Genomic DNA, 14,242 nt, shown 5'->3' on the forward strand with positions numbered 1-14,242 from the left:
TTTCTTTTTTCTTTTTTCTTTTTCTGTTTTCAACGTTCGCAGTGGCGGCTACTTTTACTGTTTTACCCTTAGAAGATGATAAAACTACTACACTCTGTTTTTTTGAGTCTTTATAGTAGAGAGACAGAAGAGAAAGTGGTATGATAAATTCGCACCCCCTGTAGGATAATTCGCACTCCTCTACAGGAGGGGGATGTGGCAGACTCTAACTCTTTTTTTTTAACGTCGATTCACGTTAAAGTGGTGCGAATTTATCATTATCCACGAGGAAATGTGTTTCAGATTTCGTAGTCAAAAAGAGGAAAAATGGAGATCTTCCGAGAAAAGCGTTTTTTTTTTTTTCAACGTATGCACTAGCGGCTACTTTTACTGTCTTACCCTTGGAAGATGATAAATTACTACAGTTATTTACTGGTTTACTAGAAATTTTTTTGCTTCTTTCAGTCTTATTTGGTAGGAGAAGGAGAAAAAGCGGAGTCAGAGCTGAGCGAGAGAGACTGTAATTTTTTCCTTTGAAACCGAATATCGGCTTCTTTACGCTCCCCCCTGCCTTCTTTTTTCGTTTTTCTTTGTGTTTTTATAGGCAAGTGGCTTCTCTTTTCGTTTTTCTTTGTTTTTTATAGGCAAGTGATATATTCACCACCTTTTTTCCCCTTGGTCAGCCCCCTTTGGTTTATTATGCCTCTCTCTTTCATACGAGGAGGGGTGACCCGGGAAGGAAAAGGCGAGACAATATCATTTCCCATTTTCTATTGCAGGCGGTTCCGTAGGAGTTTTCATCTGAAATTGTCATATTCGCCTGCAAAATATTACAAATAAAAAATCAGAGGGACACCACGGCTCCTCGTCGGCTTCTTTTTTCGTTTTTATTTGGTTTTTCGGGCTATGATATTTTCACCCCCTTGCAGTACGCATGCGCCCCGCTTTTAACATGATTTAACGTCAAAAAGCGTTAAAGTTGCCCACTGTTCACGTCAAATCAAGTTATCAGGGGGCGCATGCGTACTGTCGGGGGTGAAAATATCATCTCCCAGTTTGTTTGTTTTTTTCATAGGTAAGTGATATATTCACCACCATGTTTTTCCAGGGAAGAAAAAAGGTGAGACAGTATCATTTCTCTTTTTCTATTGCACCGCGGTTCCGTGGGGAGCTTTCCCTTCATATTAATATTATCATATTCGCCTGCAAAATTTTAAATTTCGGTCTAGGAATGCCTTTCAGCCCTCACCGAAACCGAACTTTAGGCCGAAATCCAGTACACCAGTACAACGAAATTTTGGGTTGAAATTTCGGACGAAATATGAAGACGACAAAATTTCGGACAAAATCCGGTTCTATTTCAAGTATTGGCGATTTCGGTTTCAGTGCTGTCGAAATTTTAAACCAAACTAGCATGCGAAACACGACAAACATAGTATGTAAATGCCTCAAGGGCCCGTTTGGATACCTCATATTCTATATTTGGATTTGGAATTGAGTTTTGAATACAAAATGAATAGATCTGCTGGCTCATGTTGAGGAGACAGAGAGGAAAGGGGGTACTTCCTACTTCAGAGAAGAGGTTGAGGAGCAAAGAGGGTGAAGAAAACTGCGAGATCTGTGAATTTCCAATTACTTATTTCCACAGCATATTAGAAATTTGATTTCTTTTCACTGTCAGTCACTGATTTGGAAATGAGGCCGATTTGCATGCATGGCGACGCAGCTCAAAGCACTTCGTTGCCCATTAAGAAACCGTTGGATCATTTCGACGGTCCAGATTGAAAAGGGTAACAACAGGTTGTTTCGGTAATCGGTAAGCGTTTCTCTCCTTTCATGCCATGATAATCACGAAAAAAACGATCTCTTTTTCCGACATTTTAGGAAGAAAATCAGGAAATTGCGCTCTCCAATCTCCCAAAAAAATGGCCGCAGTTTCCCGTTTCGGCTCACCCTCCCTCATCTCTTTTGTGCTATTTGGGCGAAGGATAACAATTCTTAGGCCCTGTTTGTTTTGGCTTTTGATAACTGATTATGAGTTCAAAATTGAATTTTGGACTCAAAATTACATATCGGCAGCGTTTGTTTTGGATTTAAGTTTTGCTTATGGAATTGGGTTGTTGTCCCTAAAAAGCTACTCAAGCCTTGGAATAGTAGGCCCCTCATCCTTTTCCAGAGCTTGAGTTTTAGAATTTAATTGTTTTAAGGACACATGATTTAGACTTTCTTCTAAATGATGTGTTCTCTTTTCACATGCTTAATGTCAGAGGGATTATTTTTCTCTGAGTTTTTGCTTTTGTTCTTTTTTTCTTCAACTTGTAAAAATAGGAACACTGATGTTCAATCTTCTGCATCATTTTTGTGCTGGATTAATTAGTGATTTCTTTAAGTCTCTCCTCTATTTGCCTTTGCTTTTCTTTTATTCCTTGATTTCTGATAAGTTTTGGCAAATTACAGGGTGATAAATTCATCCCTAACAGATCTGCAATGGATTTTCACATAGTGTTGGACAATTTCAAATATTTTAAATAGAAAAGTCAAAGATGCTTTTGCTTTGTGTTTAAAATTTGGAGGGAAGATTCAAATTAAAATTCTCCCCCTTTCTCTGAAAACTAGAATCAATTGCATGAATGGGGACTTGAACCCAAGACCTTGATGTGTGTGTGAACGTTGTGCTCTCTAAACCAAGGCAAAATAAATAGTCCCACATAGGAGCTTGAGAGAAATTTTCTCATCCATATAAGATGGAGAGTTGGAGAAAGGCTTGAGCCTTCAAGGGGCTTTAGAATTTGTTGGGTCTTGGGCTTTTAGAAGAGCGCAAGCCCATGTGTAAAAAACACGCGCGCGCGCATTGCCTCGAAACGGATGTCACCCTCGTAGCATAGCACAAGTGGCGATACAAACTAAATACCTCTTGATCCAAGGATAAATCCCCAAACCATGACGTACCTAAAATAACTCAGAGTCGTCATCCATGGATAGGCCATGGAACCCCAAAATCAAATCCTCTGTGCAATGGATAACCAGAAATATAGATGGGCTCGTGCCTGATTACGAATGAAGAAGGTCCGAAGAGCACCCCCAATTCGTCTGAGTGCAAGCACTTGGTCTCTTATGCCATTTTCATTAACTCCAAAGAAGTTTGAGTGAACGTCTACCTAATCATGCATAACTCGAGGATGAAATAATAAGCACACATAAATTAAGATAAAAGATGTGTTGCCTAATGACAACTAGATTGTGAGTGACATGCCTAACTAGTGTCTAAGTTCTGGTGGACATACACATGCAAGCTACAGCTAAAGGTATAGGATCAGTACATGAAAGTAAGAAAACACATCAAAACATACAATAACAACACAACAAATCATAAGACTCTAAACCATTTAGCCCGAGTCCTCGGATGGTTTGGTATTCATCCAAAGAAACCTAAGTATCCCCGCCTCCGCAAGAATCAGAGCAACGTAGTTCTTCGCGCCTATTTTAAGCTATGATGCCTAAGACACCTAGACCTCTATCCTAGACTCGATCTAAAAGACCAGACCAGTTATTAAAGTTTCTTGTACAATTATTTAAATTCCAGTGAATTGTGGATTTTAGGACACCCTATATGCTAACTAAATGCAGATTAGCCCTAAGCTAATGCAGGTGGTTGCTATAACCTATGTGTAACTAGGCTGTGTTTCCTAAGGAAAACAAATGGTGGACTAACGTATCCTACTCTAGTCATCACTCGGCGATGTGGATCGCTGACTGACCGGACGGAGGCGTTCCTATAACTCTAGGACAGACCCCTAACTCTAAAACAAGCACACAACAAAGAAACAATCAAACAACCTATCAAGAAGAAACTCATAACTCTGAAACTCTCTATCTAGAAGAAACTCATAACTCTAGAGGAAGATATTTTGAAAAACACGGTTTTAAAGGTTTTTTTGAAAGATTTTCAAAGTTTGGCTGGACTTGGGATATAAATCCCAAGCTGCACTATGTACCTCGTAGAAGAGGATCAAGCCAACGTAGTTCGAAAACATAATTTCCTAACTACTTCTAAAAATTGTAACATTTCAAATGTTTTTGAAGTTTCAAATATTTTTGAGTTTAAAATGGTTTTCCAATATTTTTGGATTTCAAATTTCAAATATTTTTGGACTTTTAAATGTTTCAATGTTTTTGGATTTCAAAGTTCAAATGTTTTTAGATTTTAAATGGTTTAACCCTTTTAGCCAAAAGGAACAAAATAAGAAAAACACTCTGTAATCCAAATTGCGGCAGAGTACAAACACCATATGGTAAAACTCCCATGGCCAAAAGGGGAAAAACTGAAAAGGTAAACTGGTGTCCCAACCATGAAAGCTAGATCCCAAATAGGCAAGCTCTAACAAGACTGAGTTAGTCTCTAAAGAAAAAGGGAAAACAACTAAATCAAAAGATAAACTCTCTAACTAAAGACAAATTCCTAACAAGTAACACCAAAGATGTGGTGCAAATAAGTCAAAAACTGACTCCTATATGAAGACAAAATGAACAAGGGAAATAAGACAACACCTGTCTCCAATGGGGGAATCAACTAACTCCAACGAGACAAGGCATGTCTCCTATGAGGGCTCCAAGTAACCTTATCATTGCACTTGCAATGATAAACAAGGGTTATAGGTAACTGACAGACCAAGTTGGTCTTCAATTAGTAGGGGGTGCAACTACATGTAAGACTTGGGTAGTCCCCTATGAATGGGCTTGGGATGACTCTTTCATCGCCCTAGAATCCTAAAAAAAATAGAATATTAAAACAAATAAAAAAAAAGAAAAAAGAAATATTTGTACATTCAAGTTAAAGCAATGACAAGTGCTTGGCCTATGATTCTTATATTAAAAGTTGAATTCCATTTAAAAAAACCTAAAGTCGTTCTGTAAAAAACATTACTACCTATTTAAAACCTTTTTCTAAAAAATATAAAATTTACAGACTGATGAAAGCATAGCCACATTAATTATCTAAAACAAAGTATATATTTGTCCATACTATAACATCTAACTAATAACATAATTAAACTTTTCAATGAATTTTCTAACCGAACATGAACCACATAAATGAACCTTTCATCTTGAAGGCAACCATCAGGATTAGCTACTCGAGAGAAACTACAGTATTATGCCATGATCAGAATATGACAAAGAAGTTATAATTTGTAATGTTAGCGCAACATAATATTATATGTTAAAATGACACTGTCTTCAACATACCCTTATAATGTGTTCAAAATTACTTTAAACCCATTTCAATTTACACCTATGAAAACCTCAAAATAATCATAACATCATGTAAAGCAATCCAGAGATTTCCAGCATGCACATATACGGCATAAAGACCACTTCCACACAAATAGCTGTTATGCTTAATTTTAATGAAGCAATAGAAAATTCAAATGCCGAACATACACTTTTCAAAGTTTAACAGAATTTGACTTTCTCATTCTAATGTGAAGCCTAATAAAACATTTGTATTGCCTAAATATTCCTGTTAAAATCTTGAAATCCTTATCAGAGTTAATGTCAAAACGATATCCTATCACAACTTCATCACAAACTTACACTACAATATACAAATCATGACAAGAACAAAATTGCTTGTTTCTTTTCTCTTATATTCTAAAAAAAAAAAATATGTGACTTTCAATTAATTTCGAACAAGGGACCAATTCAAAAAAAAAAAAAATTGAATGAAATCAATGTTTGAACATGATATTTTACCCATTTCATCATTACCTTTTTCAAGAAAACAAATCTGTACAAGACAATAGAAGACTCTTAAGCTCCATCATATGTCTAACTAAGCATTAATTATTTAGATAAACAAACATGAAACTAAAACCAACACCTATAGGTAAACAATCCTACTATGATGTCATTTAAACCTGTAATGTAAGCTAAGTGAGCTTAAATCAAAATTACTTTCAAAAGGGATGCTTTGAATTCTTATAAACTCAATAGAATCTGACCATATGAAAAACTGACACTACAGGTTATGAAACAATATGAATCAGGCCTCTATTGGAAAATCGAAAGAAAAATATGAAAATGTAAGTGCATACATTTTAAGGCACCAAATATATATCAGTTAAAAAAAAACTAAAATACAGAGGATAATTGGACTGATCACACCAAACATGTAAAGAACCTAATAACTAAACTCACATGCACCCAAGGGAGAGATACCCCATGAACCATATATCATTGGAACATAAAGAAAGAAATCCATATTATTTTATTAGGGTTCAAAACTACTTGAACCTGCTACACGAAGATACTTAACAGACCATGTACCCAAGGCATATAGACAAATGAAAGTTTTAGATAAGCAAACTCCCATGACTAGCAAATTGTTTAATTCATAGAAATTTAACCATTGAATTATATTAGGAATAACTACTAACTTTAGATGTAAAATAAAACTTAAGGTTAGCTCCACATTCTAATATATGCTCATGGCAGTTATGCTACCCAAGACTAATACAAACTCATGATGTCATCTGAATCCCAATAAGACAAAAACTCTATATTGACTCTAAATGTCTATCTAAATTTATTGCGAGATTATGAAATTGAGGGTAAAGCTATTATACTAATACTTTGGGTAGAAATGATTTGTCATTGGCAACAATTCTAACATGCCCAGATATTCCAGCTTGCCTAATCCCCACCTTATCTTTTAATATTTCAAAGCATAACAATTCTTAGAGGAGACAAGTAGATCAAACTCTCTACCAAATAAGTGAGCAGTCATTTAATAATTTTATTTGAGTGACTCATCTCATGCTTGCAAACTATATTACAAACTTGTATGCATTTAAAATAATTTTAAAGAACATATTTTATAGCTTCAACTTGCAGTGCAAATAATAGTACTAAACTATCTAATAAAGAAGTACACACAGGACAAAATTGAATGAATGTATGTTACATAATTTTATAATAACAAATAGCTTCTACATTAATTAAAAGGACCCTATACACTTTATGAGGTAAATTACCCTTTACCCCTATAATCTTCCATTCAATCCCAATAAAACAATTTATGATATGAACATAGAATAATATTTTTCTAGGTCAATGAGATATCAGGTGTTCAACACTTATGAGAACATTGTGTTTCAAATGAATACAAGCATAAAATCATCTCATTAAGCAAAGACAGTTAGGAAATACAATAATCTTGTCAAAATATTAGCCTAAGTTTCTCAATTACCAGGATCTATCAAAATAAGGCTGACTTAAATGCAAATGACTTGTGAGCATTGTAATCTAGTGGTTGCCTTATACGAGCCACCAAAACATTTCAAAAGTGTTTTGACTTCCAAGTAAAGATCACAGACTATTCAAACAAATGAAATTATGTAAAACCATATATATATATATATATATATGAGGAATAAGAGTGTGCGGTCGACCACACCTAAGCTTAGGTGCGGTCGAGGGCCTAAACACATGGGTCCCACACTTTTTGTAGTGATCAAAACCATTCATTTGCAAGGTTCTATCATAGATAGGGTGTGTACAAAAAATCAGCTCCATTGGATCATCCTAACCCCTCCAAAAGTGGAGGGCAAAAATGGGCATATTTGTGGCAAACGGTGTCTGTCCATTTTGCCCTCCACTTTTGGATGGGTTAGGATGATCCTATGGAGCTGATTTTTTGTGCACACTCTATCTATGATGGGGTCTTGCAAATGAATGCTTTGGGCCATCCTATCAATGTGGGCCCACATGAGTTTTTGGCCCTCGACCGCACCTAAGCTTGGTGCGGTCGAAGTCACACTCTTATTCCTCTCTCTCTCTCTCTCTCTCTCTCTCTCTCTATATATATATATATATATATATATATATATATATACATATTATCCACATCATAAATACAGATGCTTACTCAACTGAAATAGTGTTGTACCACGATATACTGACCATAATAATATCATGAATTCACAAATCAATACCCAAGTACATCTCTAATGACTTAAATGAGGCTCAGTATAGATAACTATCACAAATCAACATTTTCGTGACTTCAAATAATCATATCTCATAAAAATTCAATACAAATTCGAACATTTTGCACCTAAAGGTATCTAATTGAATAGACCATAAGTACAATAACATATGTCCAAAATAAATAAATCAAACTATCAATTACTCAGAGAACAACACAAGCTACATATTCATTCAAACTAGAAAATCAAAGAGACTAAACAAATCTATTGAACAACAAGCCTAGATTATTCCTTCATCTTAAAAAAAATTAACTAATCATAGAACAATAAGAGAATCATGTCATTTAATATAAGAAATAACGTAAAGCTAACCTGATTTGTTGCTCGAAAGGTTCTATTAGCTTCCAAAGACAAATTATACCTCGAAACTAATGATTTTATCTTCTTCTCGATGGTTCGAAGTTCATAGGAAGTAAAACAAATGTAAATTTCTGTAGATCTAGGGTTTAGAGTTTATGGTTGAATCAAAAGGCTTCAAGAGAATAAAAGAGAACTGAAAATTAAAGTATATGAGAGGAATACGCATGAGCACGAAGAAAATATGCCGGCCAGAGATCGATCTTGCCGGAAAAACGTAGGATCTGGCCGGAGAAGAAGGAGCAAGAGCTAGGGTTTCTATGCTAGGATTTGGGATTTTAGGGATTTTCGTCTCTAAGCTCTCTTTAAGCCCTAATTTTTTCTTTTGCTCGGAGAAGAAGGAAATAAATTGAGTTTGTTGACAAGATTCAAGGTTTCATCGGTGTAGAAATTGAAAGCAACAGCAACAAAGGTTGAAGGAAGAATAGATCCAACCGGAATATGCCTGAAATTTGGCCGGAGAAGAAGGATTCGCCGGAAAAGGATTAGGGTTTAGAAGAAATTTATTCTAGATCTAGTTTTTCTCACTTGGTTTTCCCTCTCTCTCTCTCTCTCTAAATTTCTCAAACGAAAAATAAGAATTCTCCCCAAAATGAGAAGGGCACCTCTGTATTTATAGGTAGACTCAATAATCTTTCGCCTCCCTCTTTCTGCCAGACACTCCTTTCAGGTTATTTCATTTGTATTTTGCTTAAAATGGGCGGTCTATGGAAAATTGATAACTGAAAATTAAGAAAATAATGCTCAGGCCCTTAGTTGCCCAGAAACACCTCTCTACTGCCAAATACACCAACTGGACCACCCCTAAACTAGATAAACCACACTCCTTCTGCTACCTTATGCTCACACTACATTATCCACTTCGCTTGTTCGCTAAACAAATCTCGTCGGATTTTTCTGAAATTTTAGAGGGATCTAAATGGGACCCTAACCTACCTTGAGGCAGAATTTGGGACTCTTGAACACTAATTTAATGGGATTTTGATCAAATCAAGTGCAAAAGGGGTTCGGTCAAAATGGGGTGTCTACAGTTACTGGCCTTTAAGGGTGTGTTTTAATGGTGGCTCTCCCCAACAGACACTTTCAGGTCTATAAAAGGGGACGAGACAGATTGTTTTAAAAATAGAAATTACACAGACGTTTTTGCATATTCTGAAATTTATAACTCAAGGCTTTCTGTTCTTCTTCCTCCTTCGTTCCATTCATTCTGAGCACAGTTCCGTTGGTGATTCTGGGTGAACCAGTCAGCGAGTGCACGTGGACTGGGGCCAACTTCGGCTGTTTTATCTTGGAGCGTCGGTTCGCAAATCCCGGTTGCACCGGTAGGGGGCGGATACGATTCTTAAGGAGAGTGACCAGTGGCACGACTCAGCCTTATTCTTTTCAATCCGATTTCCAAAGGGTTTTCAACCAAACAGATAAGTTCTATTTTATTTCTGATTTCCAAACAGAAAGAGTTTTTTCATTTCAAGTTGCAGATTTTTTGGGTTCGAATAAACCATAGATCAGATCCATTATCTAATTTTCCAACACATGGCCCATTACTTGTTAATGGAAGCAAGGCATGAGAAGGAGAACAAATCAGTTGGTTCTGTTCTTCCCCCATTAACCAACATAAAATTCACTCATTCAAGATCCCTACTATAGAACAAAAACAAAAGGAATTTCAAGAGGAGATTTTTTTCTCCTCTTCTTTCAATTATACTACTCCCTTGTTTTCTAGTTTTGATAAAAAAAAAAACGAAGAAGAATGAACATAAATAAAAACTATAGCCTTCGAATCAGGGAAGAGGAGATTTTTTTTTCATGATTATCGGCCCTAAAGGTAGGAAAAGAGAGAAATGCTAAACGGTTGCCCAAACAACCTGTTTTTTACTCTTTTCAATCTGAGCCATCAAAATGATCCGGCGGTTTGGTATTAGGCGACGAATCGCATTGAGCTGCGTTGCGATGTATGTGAATCGGTCTCTTTGGGAATTCAAGGACTTGATCGGGATCCAAATCACAACACAAAAAGGACTGCAAATGTGAGAAATCCAAATCAAAATCTTCTTGGCATCCAAACGGACCCCTAAAGAACCAAAACACCTCTTTAAAAAGTCTGGAAAAATAATATTTTCTAAGGAAAGTGTCATAAAAGTATAAAATTTCGCCTTCTAGTAAGCCTACAATTTTCCTAGAAAATAAGGAAAATTTATGATTTAGAAAAAAAAAATCCATGGAAAATAAGTTTGCCAAACACTATAATATTTATTTTCCGGGTTTTGCCAGGGTCCATCGCAAAAGCCATTTCGTAGCTGGTATGTCGCATGTTAGACTACCCACATCGTGAATGGAGACAAAAGCTGTTGTCTTTATTCACTAGGTGGCTGGTCTAGCATGAGGCAGAGCAGCTGCAAAATGCCTTTTGCGATGGACGCTAGCAATTTCCTTATTTTTCATAAGAAAATTCTAAACGAAAATCCCTACTAGGATGGTACAACATAAATGGAACCATCAATTTCATGGGCCACAACATAAAAAGGTTGTACCCATAAAATCACATCCATAGGATGATACAAGCCTTCGGATCTATAGAGTAAGTACATGTCATTGGATGGTTGGTATCATCCTAAGAAAGTGATTTATGTGGCACAACTTATTTACGCTGTGGCCCGTCAAATGGACGGGTTGGATCATCCTATCATGTAAGCCGTACGGTACTTTCTGAAAAATATTGGACTACACGGGCTTACACCATATGCAAACTCTAAATTTTAGATCGGGAGATGATATTTTCACCCCTCTGCAGTACGCATTTGCCCCTCTTTTAACATGACTTGACATCAAAAAGCATTAAAGTTAAGAAGGGGACGAATGCGTACTGTAGAGGAGGGTGAAAATATAATCGCCGTTTGGATAGGGGTGGCAAAATTGGCCGAACTGAACCGAAACTGAACTGAAACCAAACCAAAAATTAAACCAAACCAATTCAAATTTCGGTTCGGGGGTCAAACCGAACCCAAACCGAACCATTTCCCCCGATTTTCTATGATTATGAGTAAGGGGTGGCAAAATTGGCCGAATTGGTTAAACCAATCTGATTGAAATTTTGGTTCGGTAGAACCAAACCGATTGAAATCTCGGTTCGGTTTGAGTGTCAAACCGAACAGAAATCGAACCATTGCCACTCCGGCCTTTGGATCTGCATTTTGTACACCTGTACTTCTAAGTCATACGGAATCAGTTGGGGCCCACTATTTGAACAATCAGGATTGACCCACAGGATGGCGTACCCATTTACATCCCAGCGTATGTTAGCCTTGACCGCCTGATCTCCCTTCTGAGTTTTTATATGGTGTAAGCCCTTATAGCCCCTTATTTTTCCAAAAGTACTGTACGGACCACTTCATAGGATGATCCAAACCGTCCATAAGATGGAACACAACGTAAATATAGGTTGTTCCCCAAAAATCATTTCCATAGGATAATCTTAACCCTCCGATCTATGGAGGTTTCCATAATATGCGGTTCTCTATAGATCGGAGGGTTGGGATCATCCTATGGAAATGATTTTTGCGGAACAACCTATTTACGGTGTGTTCCATCTTATGGACGGTTTGGATCATCCTATGAAGTGGTCCGTACAGTACTTTTTGAAAAATAAGGGACTATAAGGGCTTACACAATATAAAATCTCCTCTCTTCTTTCCAACCCAAAAAGCAAACGACAAAGGATTACCTCCCGCCCGGCGTATATTAGCCTCTACCCGAAGACACGTATATAACGCCTCTCTTGTTTTCCTCCTCCTCGAATATTCCAAACCCAAAAAGCAAACGATAGAGAGAAAGAGAGATGGCGAGATCTTTCACAGGACCCGTTACTGGTTCTTCTTCCACCATAATAACCCTAGAAAATCCCTCTCCTTCTTCTTCTTCTCAGCACCCACAACAAACCCTAGTTCTCCGTCTATCTCGCCGTCCATCAAAGAAAAAGGTGACGTGGAAGGAAGGTACGGTCGATAACGAGTTTCTCAATAAAAAGAGCTCCAAAAAATGTTGCATGTTCCACAAACAGAAACCATTTGATGAGGACGATAGCGAGGACGAAGATCACGATCACGATCATCATCCCAAAACGGACGGCCACGATCAAAATTCCAATAAAGACGGGGCCAGCACTAGTGGTTGTTGTTCTTCCGCAGGACATTGATCCATCCGTTGATTTGTGTCTTTGTAAGTTTAACATTTCCTTCTTTTTTGGTACTCTGCAGTTTTTTCTTTTATAATTCTCAAAAATGATTTGCATCTGGATCTTATTAGATAGAAATATGCGTTGGAGAATTAAAAGTTCAAAATCTAATTTTGCGCGCCTTTTCTGATGTGGCAACATTCTTTTATATATTTTTTGCTATTTTGAGCTATGATTTTGACTGTTCAGATGTATTTGATGTTTTGAATTTAGGGTTTTATCTAGTTATTTGTATTTGATGTTTTGAATTTAGGGTTTTATCTAGTTATTTGTATTTTCCCCTTCGAATCTTCTGGTTTGTTTGATGTACATGCCTTTCATGGTACACAAGGTATTGAAAAAACTGAATTGCTGTCATTTCCTTTATCTCTTTGACGCTATTTCTAAGCACTGTTAAGTTTGGTTTCGATCCTTTTTTGGTATCACATGTATTTTCCTTGTTCCTTTTCTTGACCTCTGTTTCCTGTCATGTTATGCGGTCATTATTAAAATTGAATGTACAATTCTAGACAGAAAGGGCCATCTCTTATTAGCACAGTATCAGGAATCATCTATTAAAATTGCCATGCTGGTTTGGTATTCTGATTCCTAATCTATAAAGGCATCTTTTTGTGTCTTTAGCTTGAGCTATTCATCTCGACATGGACATTCTCTTTGTGAAATTATGTAATACTGTTTTCACCTCAGGATATGTGAATAAATTTTCCTCATACTGAAGTCAGGAGTTGAGAAAATAATAATATGTTGTTGCATGCAGATGTTGATGGAGTTCTGCATCCAATCGTGCTAGCATTGGTTGGTTTCTCCTTTGTTGATTATTAAGGGTGGCTGTGATTTCTGCTTTCCCCTTATCAATAGCCCTGTAAACAAAACCCCTATAGGTTTGTCCTCTAATCAACTAGTGATTGAATGGGCAAGCTAGTCTCAATGAAAAACAATACATCATGCCAACATTGTCATCATGAAGAATAATATCTTCACTTTTCTTTTCATCATTTTCTTTTGCATATGAACCAACTATGCCTATTTCATTACAAAACATACTATTGAAAGTTACATTTTGTTTATACAGATCTTACAAAGTTGTGTAAAGTGTAAACCCTGCAAGTGCAAGTGAAAGGGGTTATTGTCTTTTTGCTTTTGGGTGAATGTCCTCATTTGGTTCAAACCCATGGATTCCTGTATATGTATTTGTAGTTTGATCACTGCCCTTGTGTTTTTAGTTTTGTTACAGCACATCTAACCTTCCTATACTTTCCAAAATTAAATCAAGGCAATGTGTAAAGCACGTTCTCCAATACAGTTTCTTTCTTCCATTAACTTTGCCAAAGTATCCACTTAAGTACTAACATTGCCCGTAACAATTTTGAGAACATGTTCTGCTCAGATCTCTTCAACCACATCATCAAGCCACTTAATAAATAATAACATATCTGCAATTTTGACTTGTTTATGCACAGCAAAGGGCTTCAAAAATAATGTTCCACATGAACAATTGACAAGAAAATGGACCTTTTGTCTTGATGGAGATGCATATGCGTTCTTCTACTTGTCAAATCAGCTATCATGCTTCAGATAAATGCCACTCTTGTTGAATTAAGACACTCCTCGTCCAACTGAAGAAGACATT

At 36.7% G+C, this 14,242-nt stretch overlaps 1 protein-coding gene across 1 annotated transcript; it reads left to right on the forward strand.

The window, feature by feature from the left end:
* The first annotated feature begins 12,086 nt into the window (after positions 1-12,086).
* On the forward strand, positions 12,087-13,753 carry INH3 (inhibitor-3). Its single transcript, XM_077375616.1, has 2 exons — positions 12,087-12,596; positions 13,370-13,753. The coding sequence occupies exon 1, from the start codon at positions 12,217-12,219 to the stop codon at positions 12,571-12,573; it is 357 nt and encodes a 118-aa protein (XP_077231731.1). The 5' UTR covers positions 12,087-12,216; the 3' UTR covers positions 12,574-12,596; positions 13,370-13,753.
* Positions 13,754-14,242: the final 489 nt, after the last annotated feature.

The sequence above is a fragment of the Tasmannia lanceolata genome, unplaced genomic scaffold (assembly GCF_043159265.1).
Source record: "Tasmannia lanceolata isolate RefF3 unplaced genomic scaffold, GAP_Taslan_0.1 ptg000054l, whole genome shotgun sequence".
NCBI lineage: Eukaryota > Viridiplantae > Streptophyta > Magnoliopsida > Canellales > Winteraceae > Tasmannia > Tasmannia lanceolata.